Raw genomic sequence first — 22067 nt, 5'->3', positions numbered from 1 at the left:
GGGCAAATCTTGATTAAGAAATCCCAAAAAAATATAACGGAACTGCTTTTTAATTGACAGATCCCAGCTGACACTAGGGTAGACGGGGAAATGATCAAGCAAAGGCTTTGTTTTGATGCTCGGCCTGCAGCACAAGTCAACAATTTAGGGTTTGGGTGTAGTTTATGGGTGGGTGTTGGGTAAGAGGAGAATGTTGTGGAAAACGTAGGCCGAGCAGAAAGCGAGTATGTTTATGAAGTGGGGATGCTGGAAAGGTTGGTGAGTGTGTGTTGGGGTGAGGGATGACAGGTGCTCAAGGTGCAGTTTTAGGGCTTTAAGGTCCAGCTGAGAGCAAGGCTGAGGATTAGGAGCAGGAAAAAGGTTGGTGTTGTCAATGTAGTAGCAGCAGCTGTGTGTTTCTTGGGTTAATGGTGCTGGTGGTAACAGTGAGCGTGTTCCTCCTCAGCACAAAGGAAAAAACCACGAAGGACGACATCGTTGTGGAGATGAAGGCAGAAAAGCCAGCTGAGGAGACAGTGCTGCTACAGGGAGTCAATGGTGAAAAGAAACCCCCCAGTGACCAGGTAACTATAGAAGCTCAAATCAAAAATCAACGGCTTTGAAGCTTAAGGGCTTCACTGATCTGTTTCATGTTGCTTTTGTTGGAAAGGAATTTGCAGAGTAAAAGTGGTCATTCCGACAGAGATTAGTACTTTATCAAATCAGTAGAGGAAAATATCTCTGTACTAGGGCCCTACCAATATCTTGATAGTTGCAGATTCCACAATATTTATATATTGGGCTTCAACAGCAATGTCTTCCTATGTACTGGACTGCATTGCAAAACACAGAGCTTCTGCAGGCATGTTACAGAATTGCAGCACTTGAGGTCGACTTTCCAGCTCTATGAGTGCTGGGATAAGCGATGTAGCCTCACCTTAAATATGTCACCCTGCAATATCTCCCTTCGGGCTGTTTACGTTCTCCTGTTTCTTTCTCTTCTCTTTGTTTTTCTTCTGGAGTAAAGTGCGAGAAATACATCGACCTGCGGAACTGAGGCCCGGATCGGAAAAGGGTGTAAAAGAGACGGAAAATCGCTTGCTCCTCCTTCGAGTTTTGCGCAAGGTGTCATTTTAGCGAAGCAGATCCTCCCGTAGATACCTTCATGAGCCCTTTTAGAATCCCGTCCCCACACAGCTAGTCACAGCTCAAGACGGCCCCTTTCAGAGAGGGACATTCGGAAACGAATCCCAGATGGGGGCGACTAAAACTTCTCTCGGAGACGAAAACGTTCATTTTTCAGTTGAAGATCCCTTTTTTTTTAATACTTTGTCTTTTTTTTTTATTTCCATTGCCATTCCAGGCAATGGGTGTAAATGATGTTTATTTTTGTTGTGCGTGGCGTTTGTGATATATAGTATTTAAAACAACTTTACGACAAAACGACTTTAAAACAGAAATGGCACCGGTACTTCAATCACAGCAGTTTCCACTGTGTTTAACGCAATTTCTTTTTTGACGTTTTAGCTTTCCCTTTTCGAAAGAAGAATCGATAGAATGCCCCTAACCCGAACCCTAGCGCTAACACAACACTGAGATACTGCGAGCTCCATCCTTACAGAGTGATGCACAGACCACTGGGCTAGACTGGTGTCTCTCATACCAGTAGGCCCCCTAGTTTTAGCCCTTAGCTTTCAGATCTCTTACATATCTTACAGCCCGTGCCTTGTTCGTTTGGCTGCCAACTGCATGGCTTGTTAAGAACGCACAAGCAAACCGAAGGATCCTGTTCATGAAACCCTCACGTTTTGGTTTTGGCTGAGATCGACGACGCAACAGAATATCAGGCTCCTTTTTGGCTCGGACACATTATCACCGAATCATGCTTGGGCACGCAGCATGTGAACGAAATGCACTGAAAATATCACCTGCAAGAACGGGAACATCCTTAAGGAGGTAGATGAGGGAAGGGCTGTTCCATCCCTAATATACTCATTCCAAGTCACTTCGAAACTGCAGCAGCATGGCTTGGGCAAGGTGGGGTACATGAAGACTGAGCGTAAATAAGTGCCTCCTGGTTTTTTTTTTTTGCGGACGTTTTACTTTGCTACATGGGAGGAAAAAAAAACGTTATGGGTCTCGGGTATGGCTTTGTTTCCTTATGCCCGATACGTCTTTCCCGAGCTTCGTAAAAATGAATTCATTTCGGGTCTCTCCAATCCTCTTCTATTGATTTGCTCTGAGGTCCTGTGTTAATAACAAAGCAGCAAACGGGCACAAAGACCAAACAGTCGCCTCACTAAGAGCAGTAAAAACGCAATCTAAACCTGAGATAGCATTGCAGGTGATCAGGGGTCTTCTCTGGACACTTGACTCTGCAATGGAATGAATGGAAGACCTGGGTTTCTTAGTGCAACACTGGTATGCAAAAACAGTGCTGCCTAATTAACAAGACAATGTCAAGTGCTACACAAATGCCAATAGTTAGACTTCGGCTACAGCTATGGCTTCCACTGCAGAGAGGATGCCTGGGATCTGTAGCCTCAGCCGAGTGGGAACACCTGAAACATGGCAGAAAGGGTGGAAATAATTCCCTCACCTCTCAGCAGCACATGGAAAGTGGAGAGAAATTTCCAGGTCCCTCAACCTTCTTTCAGTTGTGTTTTGTAGTTCACGGTTGCCGGGAATTTCAAGAGGGAAAAACGGGGATTTGGAGGCGGGAGGGATTTCTGTAGAAAGATTACAGGGTTTCCAAGTTTCGGGGCAGGGTGTGAAAATGAAGGTTCACCTCCTTCCTCGGTGGGCTGAACTGAGTCCTCAGTGCTCCCTCTAACTGGAGGTCTAGCAAGGGGAGAGACAGACCAGATACTTTTACACTCCGTCTCCCTTGTTCACACAGAGTAGAGAGCGTTTCCTGTGAACTACTGTCGAGCTCTTGCACTGTTTGTAAATAATTGTGATGTAGAAATGTAGACTAGCTGATGGTTCAGCAGACTGAGAGGTGCTTGTGTGGCGTTTGTTAAATGTTAGCGCCTCCTCCTAGATTGTTATCTTCCAAGTGCAGGGCATGAGACATGACATGAGTCACGCTGAAATGTTTTGGTCCCTGATTTTGTGTTAGAAGAAAATGATCGTGAACCCAGGACACAGAGCTGTTTTGGAAATGAAACACTGTTAAATGTGTTGTCTTGGGTCATTTTGAGTGACCTTTTAAGTGTTTAGCTTCGCAGTAGGTGTAGAGCTTAGTGTTTTACTGCAAGTCTGCAATGCTGAGTGCTGGGCTGCAGTGTTCAGTAGCTTAGTGCCGAGTAGTGGAACGCAGCGTTCAGCAGCTTACCACTTAGTGCCGAATTACAGTATGTTTAGTCGGTCAGTGCTGAAGGCTGACGCACAGTGTTCAGTTGCTCAGCGTTGGGTAACTGGGCTGTAGTGTTCAGTAGCTCAGCACTGTGTGCCGGATGCCAGTTTGTGTAAATTACTGTTTATGTACTTTTAAAGCACAGCATCTGAAGGAAAGACACAACAGTCTGACTTGGGCCAAAGCAGCATTTTCCTAGTAATAAATATAAACTCACAGAAAGAGAAAATTAGCATCTTCTTTCTTACACTGCTGTTACTTTCATTTGTTTTGTTTATTTTAATGTGTTAACTTAAAATGGTGTTTGACTGTTGGGCACCTTAAGACTACTCACTGGATAATTTATAGTCAAACCTTTTCACTTCTAAAACACAGCCTTGGTCCATAACAGCACACTAGGCTATGAGGAGGTGGGAAGAGTCAAGGTACTGTATGTAACAGGCATTTAATCCTGCAAAGACAGACAGACACAATACAACAGCTGCTGGATGTCAGTGGGGGGAGGAGTGGAGGGGTGGAGGTTGCCTTGGAAACTTCGGAATCAAACAAGGAGCATTCCAGGGGTCTGGAAAGAGCACCGACAGCCCCTGCTTCATCCTAGCCTACGCTGTCCCGAAAAGAGCTTTTCGAAACACGGTTTGACTGCAACCGATGTGAATCTGTGAACATTAAAAGGTGCGAGTCAAGCGTGAGACAGGAGGCGGGAGTCAAGAGAGACAAAACAAAAATACTGTGCCTTGTTTCGATTATTTTTTATTTTAGCTGGGTATATCGAAGTTAACGATGTCACATTCAGGACTAGAAATGCAAGGCTGGGAGAAGGAGACAGCGTGTTTGTTGTAGCCCCACAGAACAATCTCCAGACCTCAGGTTGGCTCCAGTAGCTCCTGAATTACATTACTAAACGAAATGAACAAGAAAGAAAAGAAGGGAACTCAATTTTCTTTGATTAAGTTAAGCTATTTAAATACTGCTGACAGCTCAGATGAATCACTGTAAGCATTCTTTTAAAGAGCTGACTGCAATTCTAGGACTCGGAGGAATATTGCGCTGGTGTGGATTTCAAAACGACATGATAGCGACCTTCCCACTTCTACTTTTTTGAATTCTTATTCTTCAGGGATTCCTGCATGTGGTTCCTTGATGCAACCGTGAACCCCTTTCTCTCCTTGACGCGTGAGACCTAGTTGAATGTTTGTTTGTTTTTTTAAAAAGGACCGCATATAGCACCCAAAAGAAAAAAGTTATAGAATTTCGGTTCTTAATTGGTTTTACACTTTCGGGTCATCCGAGTTTTTTTTTTTTAATCCTCACAAATGATTAAAGCAGCGTCTCCCTTCTCAGCCCTCAGCAAAATGCCTTTTTGGAGCTCTTCTAACCTCTGAAAACTGTAAACGACTGTTAAAATCTTCCTCTTCCTCTGATTTTTAATGGTTTTTTTTTTGCTACTGTGTGTAAATTAAGATGTACTTGTGAACCTGAAGCTTGTAGTTATTTTTTACTGTTATTTTGAAAGAAAACAATGCCAAATAAACGTGACTTAAAAAAAACACGCCGCATTTAGTTCCTTGTTTTTTTAAAAAAAACCTGGAAATTAAAGCTTTATCACTGCTACCGCAGCACAGCTTTGAGGTCCTGGGTTCTACTCTGGACTGGGGCACCTCTGGGCGCCTCGGTTCTCATAAATAAAAAAAAGAGGCGCTGGCTGGGTTCATGATCTCCTTCAAGCGATTGCAATGGGCAATCGTCCAGGATGTAGTCCCATCTCCTAGCCTGGGCCTTCCAGGGACGTTTCTGGGATGTGGCGATCTGTACCGTGAAGCGTCCTTAAAACCATCTTCGGAAAAGCTTCCACAATTCTGCTCCCTTCGGTTTGCGATTAAAACGGTGACCCAAAGACGCAGTGCCCGCGCCCAGTCTTGCTTTGTTGATGAGATCGGTCGTGCACAGAAGCCAGAATTCAGAATAAAAGCCAAAACGGGCCACAACGAGAGCCTTTTTCCTGCTTCCAAGCCTGGAGATTTTTCGGAGGAAAGTCAGCGAGGCTGGGTAGCCCTCACACCGCCTGAATCGCCAGTTTCCAGTTCCCACTCCATGCCGTGAGAAACTGGAGGAAAACAACATCGTCGGAGAGATCAAAGATAATGTCGAAAATCCTTGGCTAAACGAGGAGGAAAAAAAAACGAAGTTAAACCTTCTTCTATAAAGCTATTAAAACTTCAGTTTCAGGAAAAAATACTCCCCCAAAAATTCCCAGTACTTCCAAAGCCCATTGTTCCCAAAATTCCAAACCCAGACAGGAAGCAGCAGCAAACAAACAAATGTAGCCCCATGGACTTGTGCTGGCTTTGGAAAGGATTTTCCAGGGTTCGAGAGGCTACTCTAGGAACCGAGCGCTAAGTCGAGGACGGGAATGTGGGAACATTTTTTAAAGAGAGTTTTATGTTAATTCTCTGGCACATGTACAGAGCAAAACAGATGTTGCTACTGAACTCCACCACCACAGCGATACGACAAAGAAACAAAGAAGCGAAACAGGTCGGGGGGTGGTGTCTCTAGTTCCTCGGAGAGAGCTGGACTTTCCCTCCTTGACCGGACTCCTACGCAGACTGGGTTAAGACGCGCTGAACATCCCTGAAATGCTAATCGACATAACCTTGAACCTGGAGACTGGAATAATCCGACCAGCAGGAGTTGCATCCTCCCTTATGGGTCTCCGTTGGCATCAGTCACTTTCAAAAAACGGGACCTTTGACAAAATTTGAGGAGAAGAGCTGTGCACCGTGAGCTGAGATCCTAGCTGGGCCTGTAGAGTAAACTGACCACTGTTCTTGGTATGCAAGTGGAATACATACGTAAATACAGCTGCCGGTCCGAAATGTGTCAAAACAAAAAAACAGCAGCTGGTGTCAGGACCAGTGCAACCAGTCAACAGCTCTGGAGAGAATTCTCTGCGGTAATACGGAGCACTATCGCAGTGATTTTCCGATTACAAACTTACAAGAACATGCATATAGCAACAGTAAAGACAGGGAGCTTTTAGAGGGGGCTCTGTGCTCAGAGAGCATCACCGAGGTCATTCAGTTCCCTGTGCTCATGTGGTTCCGTTTCTTCTTAGTCCAATAGCCAGTACAGCCTCTCCAACCTCCCCAGAAAAGGACAATATAGCGTGATCCAGGTGGATGCTGCACAGTGGTGGTGGTGGAGGGGAGTCCCCATTACCTGTAAAGTGCTTTGAGTGGAGTGTCCAGAAAAGCGCTATATAAGTGTAAGCAATTATTATTAATATTATTATTGATCTAACCTACCTTGAGACACGACACGAACCGTGATCAGCTGACGATAGTCCACATTTGAGGGTAACGTGCGAAGTCCGCACTGACAGACGTCCCAAGTTGGAGATCAAACCAGCCTCCTGGAGCCCTGAGAGTGTTCACCACCTGTGTTGTCAGACATCCTTAATTGTTTTAATTGGAACACCAGAATCATCAGTGATTAATTCACGCTTACCTGATTGTGATGGCTATCTGCGTTACACAATCTGCAGGAAAGTAAACGCTGCATGTTCAGAATACAGAACACGTCGGTCTTTTTAAGAACCTTCTTCGGGAATAGCGCGCCACCCAGTGGACATTTTGGCGCGTTGCAGCGCATGGACTTGACACCGGAACTGAATGGGTGCTGTTCTCAATATACAGTCCTGCCCAACTTTCTGTCTCCTTTATGGAATCGCTCACATGTGCAAAAGCAACTTCCAAAGAAAGAAGAATAGCCGAGTACCCAATTAAACAAGCCTGAACAAGATTTAAATCGTATAAAACAAGCTTACCATGGATTTAAAAAAAAAACAAACGGTTTACACTTTTGGGTCCTTAGATGGAAGCAGTTCAAGTAGAAATGTACAGAATCACATACCAAAAGCTAAGAATGTGCCTAATTTTAAGCATCGAGTAATCTTAAAAAATAACCTTAAGATGTTGTGCAGTTGGGCTTCTTTAAATGGTTAAAGGATCGAGGAAAAATACTGGGAAGCTTCCCGTTACTGACCCTTTCCACATCGGAAACTGTCATCAGAGCTTCAGGCAGAGACCCTGCATCTTAAGCCGAGAGAGTTTCCCCGCAGTTCAGAAACCAAGAGAGACGAATGTCTCACAATATGCGGTGCTGTGCTGTGCTGCGCATGCAGACGGGCCTTGAGGAAGCAACTTGTGCAAAAGATTTGGGTTTTTATTTGGACTCCTGTCCTTGGTCCAGAAGACACAGGTGAAGCATTAAAAAGACCAGCAAAGTGAAAGAAACCATTGTGAAAAGTGTGGTCATTAAAAATCCCAGGGCATTTCTTGAAAAGAGTAGAGGTGCCAGTGTCCTGGCCAAATTTCCCACTGGCCTTTACCAATCATGGCCTCCTAATAATCCCCATCTCTGAACTGGCTTCCTCACTCTGTTCTCCTCCCCACTGAGAGCTGGTGGTGTGGTGAGTGTGGTGGAGCACTCAGGCTGCCATCACATCATCCAGGTGGGGCTGCACACTGGTGGCGGAGGGGAGTCTCCATTACCTGTAAAGAGCTTTAAGTGGAGTGTCCAGAAAAGCGCTATATAAGTAAGAAATTATCCATTATTATTATGATCTCGATGCTTTTAAGTATTTAAACTTCTTAAAGCTACTGACAAGTTGCACGCAGGAGACTACTGCAGGACAACAGTAAAATGAGGAGTTAGGGATACAATGGCAACATAAAAACTGAATGTCAGGAGGCACTTCTTTACACAAAGGGGTGTGGGGGTCTGGAACAAAGTGCCCAGCCATTACACTGAAGATGAAAATCTCTAGGATCTTCAAGGAAGATAAGATCCTGTACAGATATAAGCAATGAAATGAGTAAGATGGGCTGGAAGGAGCTCTTCTCCTCTTTTTGCACACAGAATAAAAGACTGAGATACAGTGACTTCATGTCAAACCGAGCCCAACTTTGCATCATATCTTCAAGACACGAGCTGCTGAAGGGCTGGAGGATCTGCTTTCTTTTCAGACAGAATAATTAAAACAATTACTGTTTACAAGTTAATTATTCTCTTAATTATACAGATTTAGCAAGTCACGCATCAGTTCAGTTAGGCAGATGAGTTTTCAGAACGCAGTTCTGTCTCTTGACAAATAGTGATTACCAAGACCTTACAGCTGATCCACTGATGCTTTATACATTTAACGAAAAGAAAACTACACCCACTGTCCAATTCTATTTATGAAACAGTAAACAAACCAGAAATATATAAATGTATTCAAAAATGTTTTAATGACAGGTGCATAAATTCCAGAAAAATAAAAAATACACAATGTAACTCTAAAATAGGGGTATAGCCTCAAAATAATTAATAAATAACATTAGTATTTCTAAACATTAATGCAATGGAAAAACAAATTTGCAACCGATGAGAAAAACAATACAAAAAAATAAAATTGTGCTACCCTTTATGAAAAAGAACTATCTAAATGGGATATTTTCTTATATTGACTTTTATTCCTTTGTTTTATTTCATTTTTGTACTGGCTGCAGAAGGATTAAAAATTGTTAATAAAAGATGTATTCCACATTCTTAAATTTTATATTAACGCCACTATTCCATCATAGATTAAAATATATCGTCCAAACAGAACATTAACACTGATATATTATAGGAATTGATATTAGTTTATTTCTTTTAAGCATAATAATTATAATAAAATAAAATAATGCAAAACAATTTTCTAAATTCAAGAATTACTCACATCCTCTGTTAAGTCATAGTCACCCCTATAATCAGTGTATCTCATGTTGGGGGGGAATAATTTCTAACCCTATTTGGGAAACCCCCTTTTCGGCATGAAGTCCACTGCTGACTTCGATAACACTCACGACACTGGGTGGCTAGCCACAGCCTGACAATTGAAACGCACTAAAACTGTAATAGCTGCTTGGCTCTGTTTCCAATAGACATACGCAGTCAAAAGAAGTCAAGTGGCACTCCAACGTAACAGCAAACGCAAATCACCATGCTGACAATCGTGGGAAACAAACAAACAAACAAACAAACAAACATTTTCTAAGGCAAGGAGAAAGCACTGCCCACTCGAAGCATTTTGTTCCATTCTGGGCATGCCTGCATCGGCTGTGCGGTGTTCTGCTACACGGGTCTAAACAGGCAGGCAGATGCCTGCACATCTGGACTTTATTCTAGCATCAGTCTTGTGTCTGTGTGGGAGGGGGATGCCTTGAATGAGACAATCAACACAGCAAAGGCCGAATACAAACACAACACACATACAGGCAACAGCAGCCCTCTCTCTGTAAATATAATGTATATATATATGTATGTACACCAGAATACATTGTTTCATACAGGAGATACATTTCAAGCCTTCTCTTGCAATATTATATATAAGTGAAGATGCAACGTCTCTGAATGTTCGAGCACCCTGTAAAAAACACATTCAATAAATACCGGTCATTCTGATGGAGGTGTCCGAAAACAACTGGACTCGGGAATCGAAATATGCCCTGTTATACATGTTGAAATATGACGTCCAAATTCTGAAGCTTTCCGATTAAAAAATATCGGGCTAGGCAGAGAGGAGCACAGCTCTTTCCACGCAGACGGGTCACACCATGACGGGGTTTGGAAAGAAGGGGCATTTTCTCAGCTTTTCCCTTCAAGGTTATGAGAAACGACATCATTTAGGAGGTTAAAGTAGCATTTCCGTGTCTTGCGCCTTAACGTCTGTACCTTAGTGAAGCAAAGCTCTTATTACAATACTTTTGACAGCACTTTGGCGTCACAGAATAACACCAACACAATAAATAAGGAGCTATCAGTACCTTTTAACGTTGTTTACAACACTTAATCGCGATGCTTACTTCTAACGTGAAGTCTGAAGTGACAAAAGGCAAAAGGAAAAAAAAAGATACACCTGGCAATAAATTACACGATAAATTAAAAGAAATCTTCTGGCAACACGGGAAAGAGCTCCCTCTGGTGGCCAAAGTCAAACACAGCAGTCATTCCGCACCGCCGCCCTCGCATGTCCTTTCACCGAATTACAGAGCATAAATCACTGCGATCACAAGAACAAGAGTAGTAAAACGCTTCTGAAACGTAACATTTTGCAAAAGAGCTGCTACAGCACTGCCAATCCTCAGTTTGCAGTCACAGACACGCTGGTGGTTTTCCGCTCAGCGCCCGACAGATAAAAAAAAAAAAAGGAAGCCTTTTCCGGGGTGAAGCGATCCGGTTCGGGCCCAGATCACTTCTTTTCGAAAGAAATCGAGCAGGTCTTTTACAATGCAACGCACTTGTGTGGTGGTTTCGGTCCCGACAAAAGAAGAAATTTACAGAGCCGCCTGCCTGACCCGACGCCATGCATATGTTTTAAGAAAGACAGAAACGGACGGTGTCAAAAAGCTCGGACACTCCACGGGAGATCAGATCCAAAGAGTGTAATGGGCGACGTCCACACGTGAACGGCCCACCCACAACGAAACAAGAGATCGCCCGCTGCCTTACAGAATCACATTAAACCTTAGATAGTCAACTTCATTCTTCTGGTCAATGTAAAGCCCTCTTAAAGAGACCCAACCTTCTTCCTCTTCTGAGATCAAGCAAATGAATTTTGTTTTCAGCGCCGAGCTCAACATGCGTTGAAAGAGATCTATCCAGCTCGTTTCCCACGAAGAGTAATTAAAAGAAAAACACACTCTACCGTTTCTGCCTTACTCGTTGCGATTTAACCTTTGATCCTTTTTTAAAAAAAAAACAAAACAAAAGGTTGTTAGAATTTACAGTGTATGTAAAATGATGAATGTCGGACCATCCTAATCGGAGGCCGCTGTTGTCTCGTCCACTCTTTCAAACTACAAGGATGAAACTCCCCACTTGGGGAAACTTGTGGCGTGTGCAGGTTTAAGAGACTTTGTTCCGGAGATTTTTTTTTTTTATCTTCCTTCAGCAAAAGTATGGCACCTCTCACAGTATCACCGATACAAGTAAACAAAACCTCAGAAAGACAACTTCAAGGAACGACAAAAGGTACCTTGTGTTCCACACATCGGTACTTTCATCCGTTTGGTTTTAAAGTGACAGTATCTTAGCACTCTCGGCAAGTTCAACTAAAACCAAAATGTATATTTGCACACAAAAAAGAAAAAACCAAAGCACTTCTAGCATGTACAATGTTAGCACAGGGAGATCAAGGTAGCGACAGAGGACCAGTCCGACACCGCTGATAATTCCTATACTTCAAATTGCTGAGCTGAAACTCCGAAATTAATTAATTAATGCATCCTATTTGTAATGACAGACAACAGACACAATTCACAGGCCTTCAAGTAAAACAACAAACAAACAACAAACCACTCAAACGTTACACTCGGACGTCTGTAAAAGAAGAAAACAGGACAGAAGTTTCCTTTAAGAAAGCGCTCTTTCCATGTTCTAAATCGAGGTGTTTAGCACGGTGACAGAAGTATCTAGAAAGACTTGAGGTCTTTTTTCGCTGCAGCCCAGCGCCGACGACGGTTCGACAGCAACTATGATCAGTGACTGCAGATCCCCTTTACCTTCAAACGGGTCAATGACCTAAATACAGATGACGTGTCTTGAAATGTCTTGTCGAGTGGTATATTAATGGTCATAAAAATGAATAGTGCGCACAACCGCGGCGGCCTTTTTCTGGCGATGAACACCCATCAGCTGCCAGCGAAACGTCTTTTCACACCCCACGTACACACGTCGTGCAGATGCATACTTTGCGGCCAAAAACAAGAGCAAAAGAGAGTTTACTCCTTCTCTACTCCAATCATATTAGAATCCCTGTTGTTTGCGTTTCGCTGTCCGATGCTGCCACTGTTAGCGTTACGAATTGCACGCCTTTTCTTGTTACTTGGAGAGTGCGCCGCTTTTGACTTCTCTCAGTTGTAAGAAAAAGATTTTCAACGGTCACACAGAAAACAAAGACTGGGGGAGACAACAGCAGGACACCAGGGAGAACGCGTCAACACTTTTTTTTTTTCAACCGACTAGAATTACTGGGAGCCGAGACGCGCTGAAGTCTCAGCGAGAGCCGTAAACCACAACTTAAAATATTCTGCAGAGGTGCAGAGCTGTTTAAAACAAGGCTGCTACTGCTTTTTTTTCCCCCCAAGCGTCCTAACTTTATTCTGACGATGAAAAAACGGTAACCTGAGACATGCGTCAAGCTCCATAACACTAAAGTAGGGTTAAACATCTGAAAGCCAGACCCGCGCATCAAAACTCAATCATGCAAGACGGAATCGGTGCTCTGATCCCTTAAACACAATTCGGTTCCTTTAGAGATCAACAGTTTCAGTCATCGTATTGCAATCGCAAGATTGAGTCTCTAGAGCAAAGAGAGCCAAACACTGAGGTAGCGCCGACGTGGTCTTTTTCTCCTAGCGAGAACGGACTGACTGATGGGACTCGTCTTTCTTCATATAATTCATGGCGTGTTTAAATGAGGGGCAAGCATTTCAAATGTTGTTCACTGCAAGACGAAAGGTTTATTTTTTAGCTCTCTTCCTCACACTCGGTAAAACCATCATCCCCCCTCCCCCCGAGTCTGCACGCATTTTCAAGTAATGCTACTTAAAATAAAAGTGCCGGCCATGATACTGTCACTTTAGAAAGAAAAAAAACGGTAACCATATAATATTCACACGTTTACATTTAAGGCTTAATTGTTGAGCACTAACGTGGTAGCAGCAGCAGTAAAAGCACTTCTGAATAAAAATAAAAAAAACACGACAACGTCTGTAACTACAGAACATCCTTGAGCGAACCACAGCACACCAGTCACTCTCCGAACTCTTCTGAGGCTTCATTGTACAAACAGGCCTGGGAGAGATGGGTCCCTCATTAAACACCAGCAATTCATTAGAAATTCATTTCTTCCTCAGGCCAGAGGCAAGCAAAACAGCCCAACCCCCACCTCCGTTTACTAGACTAGCAAGAGTTAAAAAGCTTTTATGGTTTTAAACAATACCCTTGGGTTTTTTTTAAAAAAAAGACCTTTTCATACTGCGTTTATAGTACACATTCATTGGGCCAGGAAGAAAATGTGAATGAAGAAAAGAGCTCCATTATAACAGTGTGGAGGAGGAGTCTCCTGAGGTTCAAATACAGATCAGCCAAGAATCCACATCTCCCCATCCAGGAACAAGAGAAACAGGAAAATCCTTCCAATATCTTCAACGTCACCAGCAATCCTCTGCTGCACGTCCGCTTTTGAGAGTCAGAAAAAAGGTTTCTGCCCGCCACATACCGATTCCGTATACTACTGCCTGGAACAGGGAATTGGAGTCTTAGAAATCTTCATTTTGATCAAGGAGCTTCCGTTGGCAAACATAAATGGGGAATTTCTGTTGGTATTCAACTGGGCCTTTTCTTCGAGGGTGAGATTTGCGAAACAGTTTCGAGAAATCTGAAACGCACACATCAGGGGAGGGACAATGCGGAGTACACAATTCTCAGGGGGGTACCATCTCCCTCTTAAACTCAGCCCGCGGCTTCTGAAGACTGGAGCCCCCCCATTTTTAGAGCCGGTTCAGAACTCGGAGCAGGGCGACGAGAAACCGGGCACGTCAACGTTTTTGGGAGATATTGGGAGAAGGGAGAGCGCTCATGGCCGACAAACTAGGGCACCGGAAAAGCAGGAGTAAAGGCCTCTGGTGGTGGAGACATCTCGCGTTCGTGCGTTCAGCCCACGAGTGGGTCCTTCCGGGTGCGAGGAGGCAGGTGGGCGGTGAGTGGTCAGGAAGCTGAATGAACCGGCGGTCCAAATTCCTAAAAACGCCCTCATTTAATCAGTCACACGGGGCGATAGCCAAAGCTCAGCACACCCCTGGGGTCGGTGTCTTTCCTTTACTGTAAGGGCGAAACCGATTCGGGTGACTGACCTTTTCAGGGTGAGCGAAAAAATAATAATACGAATAATGCACGACATGAAGAAAGAGGGAGGCTGAGGGGCACAGTATCCATTTCGAATTGCGGATCGGATTCAGGCTTCAATCTTTCTGACTGCTCACGCAGCCCAGGTGAATTGTGGACGCCTGGGAAAGACAGGCCCGGGCTGTTTTACAGACGGGAACAATGCAAGCACTTCCATCTTTAACCTCAGCCGGCGGCCCCATTTCCTCCGGTCGCCGGCCGCTTTTGAAAGCTTCTACGCCCATGCTACTTAAAAACAAAACGCACCGAATCGCAAAGAACGCCGACACAAATGCGACGAAAAGGCCATTTCGACAGCGAGAAAGACCCGCCCGCCGGACGAGGCCCTGCACAAAAAGCCGGGAGCATTTTCCAACTCTCCTCCTACGCACCCCTGCGTCAAACCCTTGCCTGCAAATATCCAGCCTGGAAAACAGAGCCCAGGGTAGGAGGAAAGGCATTACAGGGACATGTCGGGTCGCTGCTGAGCAGTGCTATTGAGAACTGCGCCCCATCGCCCCCCCCCCCCACCGTTAAATCAAGAGGCGGGATTGGTGCATTCACAGAAGCAAGCCGGAATGCAGAACAGTCCTGTTAGCGAAAACGTCCCAGATGAGAAAAAAAACAGGAAGTCGAGGTCGGCACGACATCCTGCAGACTGTCTTTTGTCACCGATCTCCACTGGGAACTGGAAAACACCGTGGCTTTGAGTTCTTTCCAGTGTTCCTATTTTTCTGAGCCACTGCTGCGGGTACACAACACCGCCAGGGCAACGTGGCTTTCCTTTGGGATGCTTTTCCAACTCCTTTCCGGGCCCTGGGGAGGAGGCAGCGGGTCAGAGGGAGGAGAAGCGGCCTGTTTATCTGTCCGGCTGTTGGCTGGTTACGCTCCGAGCGACGCACGTGACAAGCCGTCTTGTGAGCTCTCTGGGCCAGGGTCCTCTGTCCGCGGTTCAGCAAATGAGGCGGAGAGAGAGCGTGCGCGAAGGCACGCCCCTCCTTTATGCCGGCCAATCAGCACCAAGGGGCGGAGTCAGGTTGCAGGGCGGGGCCGCCGGGAGGGGCGTGGTTTGCAGGAAGTGGGGCGGGGAAGGAGTGTGGGAGGGGGGCGGGCGCACATCCGACGCTATGTGAGGATGTGCGCCGTGGAAGGAATGGAGACAAACTCTCTCAGGATATTCTTGGCCATTTCGATATTGTTCTGTGCAATCAGCAGGGCTTTCTGAATGTCCTGATAGGAGTAGCCTTGGCTCATGAGAAGTTCGATCTCGCTGTTGATCTGGGGGTTCGGACCTCCTCCCCCCGCCCCTGGGGGCACGGGGCTGGGCCTCCTCTCGGAGTTGATGCGCCGGGGCAGCGGCTTGGGGGGCCTCTCCGGGGCCTGACTCAGGTCGCCGAAAGCTGTCAAGAAGAAACAAGAGATCTCTGGATGAAATGGATACGGTTTATGTTTGGCAAAAACAAAAAGCTATTGCACGGAAAGCACCACACACAGAAAGTCAGCTTCTGATCAGAAACGTGCTTCAAACCCGCTGGAGTATGATAAAAGGCATCAAGAAATGAATTATTTTTGCATAAAAGTACATCTATGAACTGGCGTCATCACTCTGTTCTCCTCCCCACTGATAGCTGGTGCGTGGCGAGCATACTATGGCTGCCACCATATCATCCAGGTGGGGCTACACACTGGTGGTGGAGGAGGAGAGTCCCTACTACCTGTAAAGCACTTTGAGTGGAGTGTCCAGAACAGTGCAGTATAAGTGTAAGGAATTATTATTATAATTGAAAATGCTGCAGTACATTTCAGGGCTCATCCACTGTTACACATACAGTACCTGAGCCATCCAGTAATGCACATACAGCAGTATAATGAAGCACCCAGAAGCAGACTTGTGAATCTAGTCCATTTCTAGTCAATTGCATTGTATGTCCTGTCCTTGCCGTTTATAAAGCCTCTCAACGTTGGTAAAATGTAGATAAAAGTACATTACATGACAAAATATGGTTGCGCATGGTTTTTATACCACATAAAAAAATCACAGGCTAAAACCGTGGACAAACCGTGTTCAGAAAGCACTTTCTGTCACACTAAGTTTACCAAGTTTCTCCAAAAGGGGAAAAAAAAAAACAGTTCTGAAGTTATAAAACTTCAAAGGGAGGTCCAGGACCTGCCAGGACTCCTCAACGGCCACCCACGCGAACGCAGGAAACCGCGCGAAACCCTGGTGAAGGGCGCAGAGGGGCGGAGCTTACAGGCGCTGGGCGACGCCCCCTCGCTGTCCACGGAGAGCCGGCTGAAGGCGGACGAGGAGCTGGAGATGTCGGAGAGGGTGCGGCGGGCGGGCGCGATGGGCAGCGGGGGCTTGGGGAAGTCGTACCCGGTGTCGTCGTCCTCGTCGCTCCCCGGCTCCCCGGGGCCGTTGCAGCTGCTGGCGGGCGGGAGGTCGGAGTAATCTGGGGGCAGGACCACACGACAGCGCCGTCACAACTCAGTCCTCCGCCCCCAAGGCGCCCACCGGCCACAATATTAGGAACTACCCCGCAAAATAACATGCTGGGCCTCTGTGAGCAGGAAAGCAGCCTCTATTCCACAGGGTCAGGGGATATTTGCACCACAAATCCCATCTGATTCTTAATCCTGGCGCGTGTGTGGGACTAGAACTGCATTTTCCACTGGTTCCACCAGCTTTCAACAGGATGGAGATCTGGAGGATTGGTCTAGCCAGGGAAGGAAGGCAAGGAGTTCGACTAACATTCCTAATATTTTGGCCAGAGTATATTAGAGAGAAGCGAAACACCCTGTTGCTACACCAACGGAATAATCAGAAACCCATGACATTAGAGAAGCTTACATGACTTCACGTGGTCCTGCTTCTTATCTGTGCTTTCTGCTTACAAATAACACTATTAAAAATCCGGCTGCCGCTGGATTTCCGATGCTGTCAGAACACTGCTCTCGGGGGGGGGGGGGGTCTTTCTCTATAAAGCCCCGAGCTTTCCCAGCTCCTCACTGAGGTCTGACGCCTACACTTCAGCTGCAAAAGATTCTGCCTAATCTATTCCACATCTTCCTACGAAGCTGCAAAGAGGAGAAATGTTTCACCGTGTGTATGTGATTCCTGGAACACTTAACACCGAGGGCTAATATTCCTCCTGCTCTCTATGCCAAGTGAAAGCACAGTTGTGCGTGCATTTTCGGGGACACCCTGCTGAGGCTGTGGCTGTTAAGAGCGACTCAAAAGCAGGCCCAGCATCACTGAGTGCTCGTTCAATAAACCCGCACTTGTAAAGTTTCGAAGTCGGACGCAGAGGTAAAAAGATACATCTCTGGGTTTTGAAACGGGGCGACACCGAATTGTACGCTGGGGTCCAAACTCCAAGGCTGAAGACTGTCCTACCAGAGTCCCTCGCCAGAGCCGGCTGACTGATGGCCAACAGCGCCTGGGACTGGATGTTGTACATGGCTTCGTACATCTGAGGGACTTCGCCTTCCAGGTCGGTCACCATCACCCTGCCGAGACAACACGCAGACGGGGCACTGCGTCAAGTGGGTCGGCCCCACACAGCGCAGGTGGAGCACTCTTGTCAGGACTTGCCAGTGACGCAGCCTTAACGACGAGCCACAGGCTTTCATTCTCAAAACGCTATCATACAGGAGAGAATTTCAACCATTAAAACTGAATTACTGATCAAAAGAGATGGCAAAAAAAAAAAATTTAAGTAGTCCGAATAAACATGCGGAAACTGTTTTCAAATACTGCAGGCATTGGATGATTTAAAAAAAAGCGCAAAACAGGCTGTTTGCTGTAAAGATGGTGTGAGAAATCCTACATAACATTCTGACAGATGAAGAGCTAGGCTGATTTAATTCACTGTGCTTTGTTTTAGGATGATTCATTTCAAAGGCTCACGGACAGCTGCTTAACAGTCCACTGAGACATTTTAATTAAAACTGATCAATAATGAGATGAGAACGGGGGTAAACAGGTTTGAGTCAGTGAAGCTTCTTTTCGAAAAGCGCTTACCGTGAGCTGAAGGAGTTCGTCTGCGGGGGTCTGGGGATGGTTTCAGGGGCGCCCGGGTTGAGGGGTGGCAGGACAGGCCGGGATGAGGGGGTCATGTACTCGGGCTCTTCCTCACTTTCGGGGGGCTCGTCTTGCGTCACGGCCTTTGGACCAAGAGGCCTGCAGACAGACAGAAGAGCACAGCGCTGACCGCCTGCGTGCACAGCCCCTCGGACCCCGGCTGAGCGCCGTCCGGGACAGAGACCACAGGACACACCGCTTGGGAGGGAGACAAAGGATCAGGTTTTCCATGAAACACAATTCGGTAGAACGGCCTATATTATATTATATTATAATTATAATGAAGGAATTACAAGGATACAGCCGCATTAAGAAACCAACAGCCAAAAACAGGATGGACCTTTTTTTTTTGAAGGATTGTTAATGCCAGAAAGCAGGAGCTTTCAATCCAAGCCCGTACTACACAACAGAGGGTACAGGGAGATCACACAGAAGGGTCACATACTCAGAAACTTGGCAAGGTGGCGAGATGCTCATACCTGGCAGCCAGGGCATAGATGGCCCCAGTGGAGGCCGAAGACTTCACCTTGGGATTATCGTACTCCTGACTTCCGGAGGCACCGGCGCCGAAATTCTGGAAAAACCACGGGCTTTATTATTATTTTCTTTACAAGTTCCTCGAGCAGCTTTCCCGCCTTACTGCCTGCCAACACACCCCCTCCACCCAAAACATGGAAGCAAAAAGGCTTTCTCTCTTCGGATTTCATTCCAACCTGGGAAAGCAGGAATCTAAATCATGGATGGATGAAAACGCGCATTATTTATGAAATGCCATCGGCCTTTTCCATACGGATTGGCAGGATGCAGGATCCGTTTTCCTGCAGTCCTCCGGATGTTCGGACTCGTGTCAATACAGCGTCACCCTTCATGCACCTTTTACCTGGAAACGCAGACTGGAGGCAGGTCGGGAATTCTGGGAAACCTGTGCTAACATGTGCGCTCACCAGCTGGTGGTCCAGGCTCATGGTGCTGTTGTGCCTCTGCGCCTCGGGCCGCCCATCCAGGGTGGAGGGCAGCGCCAGGGGGAGGGAGTGTCGGTTGGACAGCTCTCTGCCCGCCCAGGGGTCCCCCGCAGCCTGCGTAGGGGCCTTGGGGACGGGGCGGGACTGCCAGTCGGCCTGCCCTCGGTTTGGGGGCGCCGGGGGCAGCTTGTCGCGGGGAGGCTCCCCGGGGGTGCTGGGAAGGGGCCGCCTCTGCAGGCGCCCGTCCGGCCCAGCGGAGTGGGGGCGATCGGGCGGAGGAGGCGGGGGCAGGTCCCGCAGGGAGGGCGGCAGCGGCAGGGGCTTGTCCTTGTGGTGAGAGGAGGCCTGGGCCGGGACAGAGAGAGGGAGAGAAAGGCGAGGACGTGAGTCGGCGAAAACAAGCACAGCCGGCCGCCTTCCCAGCCAGCGGGCAGAGAGAACGCACAGAGCAGCGTGCAATTTGGGCATCCCTTTTGACAGCTGGATCATTGTCACCTATCAACAAGCTCAATGCAAACAGATAGTTTAATCTGTCTAAAACACAATGTGTATTAATAGATCGAAAAGCAGAAAAAGCACTGCTGGGGTGATCTTCGACTGACCTGTGGGCTTCATGTCTCAGAGAACTAGAAAACGCCAGACAGTATTAACATTTTTGAGGTATTTTAAGTTGATCTTATCTGGTGTAGGTCTCTGTTGTGCAGTACGTGTCTGTAACGTACAGTTGCGAAGAGCCCTTCGCCATGAAAAGGCGTCATGCTGGCTGCGAGAGGCGCGAGGCCGGGGCTTGCCTTGGAAGTAGCTCCTGGGCTGGAGGCCCCGGGGGAGTTGGCCGGCCGGTGCTGGAGCAGGTCCAAGCGAGGGGGGACAGGAGGCAGGGAAGCCTGGGGACCCATGGACATGGGCGAAGGGGGCCGCTCCACCTGCAACACACCACACGAGTTAAGGAGGCCCACGTGGTCGCCAGGGTGCCCGAGAAGATGCCTGCCCTTTAAAACCTGTGAAGGTCCCCTGGGTGCCCAAGAAGATGCCTGCCCTTTAAAACCTGTGAAGGTCCCCGGGGTGCCCAAGAAGATGCCTGCCCCTTAAAACCTGTGAAGGTCCCCTGGGTGCCCAAGAAGATGCCTGCCCTTTAAAATCTGTGAAGGTCCCCAGGGTGCCCAAGAGGATGCCTGCCAAGCAAAACCTGTGACGGTCCCCAGGGTACACTAGAAGACACCTGCCTTTCAAAACCGGCGAAATGCTTTAAGACGGGAAAGATTAAGATGCAATATTGTCTACAGCGAGTGAGTTGAAGTCAATGGAAGGTGACATATTTTAAAAAATTACAAGTAGTTCTCCACTTTTAATTTGCATGTTTCTGATTTAACACACCTCAGTGATACACACCATTTCTCAATTTAGGACAAAACACTTCTTACTTTAACACACTTGGTTGATACACAAGCTGGCAACGGGTAACTTGACAGAGTTCAAGACAACGTACGCTGCTCGTGCTGTGTTGCGCACAGGGATAAAAACAACACTAAGGTCTCTGTTTGACTGTTCTTTCAGCATCTCAACCCTACTTAATAAATATTAAGTCTCTGTCTCATCAATACCCTATGTTCATACCACATTAAATCTCACAATCAATAAAACCCTAAAACAAAATCAGCTAATGTGACAAAAAATACATTAAATACAAAGCAATGGAGTCATTTTATAAAACAAAGAAAACCATTCAACTGTTTTAATTAGCATTTTATCCATTTCTTCAATAAAATAAATAAAACAGTCTACAGTCGATGAATCAAAACTAAAACCCTACTTAAGGAAATTAGAAACGGGACCCTTGTGTGTTTTTTGACGCTTAAGACCGAAAGAAGCAACAACTTAAATGAACACACGAGCAGATCAAGCAAGTCGCCAGCCAGCACTACAGACAGAGACCGAGAGCTCAGCTGGAATGAGCCCAACAGACTGGTTTCCTCCAGGACCTGGGCTGGAACTACTGGCTCAGGAAACCGTCAACAAGAAAGTTTTAGAAACAGAAATCGCCCCTGGGGGGGCAAGCGAGCAGACAGCCCCATTAATCCCAAGAGCTGCCTACCCCTGATGCCCCAGCAGGGGGGGGGGGGGGGTCTCACCTTGGGCAGGTTGCTCATCATCAGAGGGTCCTCCAGCCTGTCGTCGTCGTCGTCGTCGTAGCTGGGGGAGGGGGCGCCCTCGGCCCCGAACATCCCCCGGCCGCCGCCGTAGGAGCCCCCGCTGTTGTCCTTGGGGTCAAAGGGGTCGACCACGATGGGCTCCGTGCCCTTGATCTCGCAGCGGCAGAACGGGCAGCCCTGGCCCTCGGACTCCTGGGGCGCAGGGACAGAGATTGGGGAGAGAGGTCAGACGCCCAGCCACTCTCCTGCCCACCACTAGGCACTGCCGCCGAGCCCACCTCCCAGCAGGCCTTGCTTGCAGCGGGTACAACAACGGCTCCTTCCCCCACGGGTTCAAAGCACACTACTTTCTCAGTTTTACTCCACTTTCTGTGGCCTGCGTCACGAAAACTAATTGTGCGGTTAATTTATTCATATATTCCACTCAAATTTGCAGCTTGATTATTAAGGTCAATGGCCTAAAGAGGTATAAAAACGCTCAAACCCGAGTTGTACGTCAGCATTATACCAAAAGCGCTGCCCAGCCTAAATGAAAAGCACTGTTTATTGAAACGCCA

The 22067-nt window shown here is 46.9% G+C and overlaps 2 protein-coding genes across 6 annotated transcripts in view; one reads left to right on the top strand and one right to left on the bottom strand.

The window, feature by feature from the left end:
- Positions 1-2254, top strand: part of LOC148816777 (cell surface glycoprotein MUC18-like) — a 49363-nt gene extending 47109 nt beyond the window's left edge. For 2 of the 4 annotated variants that reach the window (XM_088939723.1, XM_088939721.1), the window contains 2 exons: positions 446-563; positions 1007-2254. In XM_088939723.1, coding sequence (XP_088795849.1) covers positions 446-563; positions 1007-1036 — 148 coding nt within the window. In that variant the 3' untranslated portion in view covers positions 1037-2254. Of the gene's footprint in view, positions 1-445; positions 564-1001 lie in introns of all 4 variants that reach the window. The other 2 variants (XM_088939724.1, XM_088939722.1) reach the window with 1 other exon arrangement.
- A 10602-nt stretch (positions 2255-12856) lies between these two features.
- Positions 12857-22067, bottom strand: part of cbl (Cbl proto-oncogene) — a 52942-nt gene continuing 43731 nt past the window's right edge. Inside the window, exons 9-16 of one of the 2 annotated variants that reach the window (XM_088939745.1) lie at positions 21490-21702; positions 20152-20283; positions 19343-19705; positions 18878-18972; positions 18339-18497; positions 17712-17824; positions 16567-16767; positions 12857-15714 (exon numbers count right to left, since the gene is read on the bottom strand). In XM_088939745.1, coding sequence (XP_088795871.1) covers positions 15440-15714; positions 16567-16767; positions 17712-17824; positions 18339-18497; positions 18878-18972; positions 19343-19705; positions 20152-20283; positions 21490-21702 — 1551 coding nt within the window. In that variant the 3' untranslated portion in view covers positions 12857-15439. The remainder of the gene's footprint in view (positions 15715-16566; positions 16768-17711; positions 17825-18338; positions 18498-18877; positions 18973-19342; positions 19706-20151; positions 20284-21489; positions 21703-22067) is intronic. The other variant, XM_088939746.1, reaches the window with a different exon arrangement.

Source organism: Atractosteus spatula, chromosome 22 (assembly GCF_055471065.1).
Source record: "Atractosteus spatula isolate fAtrSpa1 chromosome 22, fAtrSpa1.hap1, whole genome shotgun sequence".
Taxonomy (NCBI): Eukaryota; Metazoa; Chordata; class Actinopteri; order Semionotiformes; family Lepisosteidae; genus Atractosteus; species Atractosteus spatula.
The sequence above is the reverse complement of the archived record's forward strand: the minus strand, read 5'-3'. Positions and strand labels throughout refer to the sequence as shown.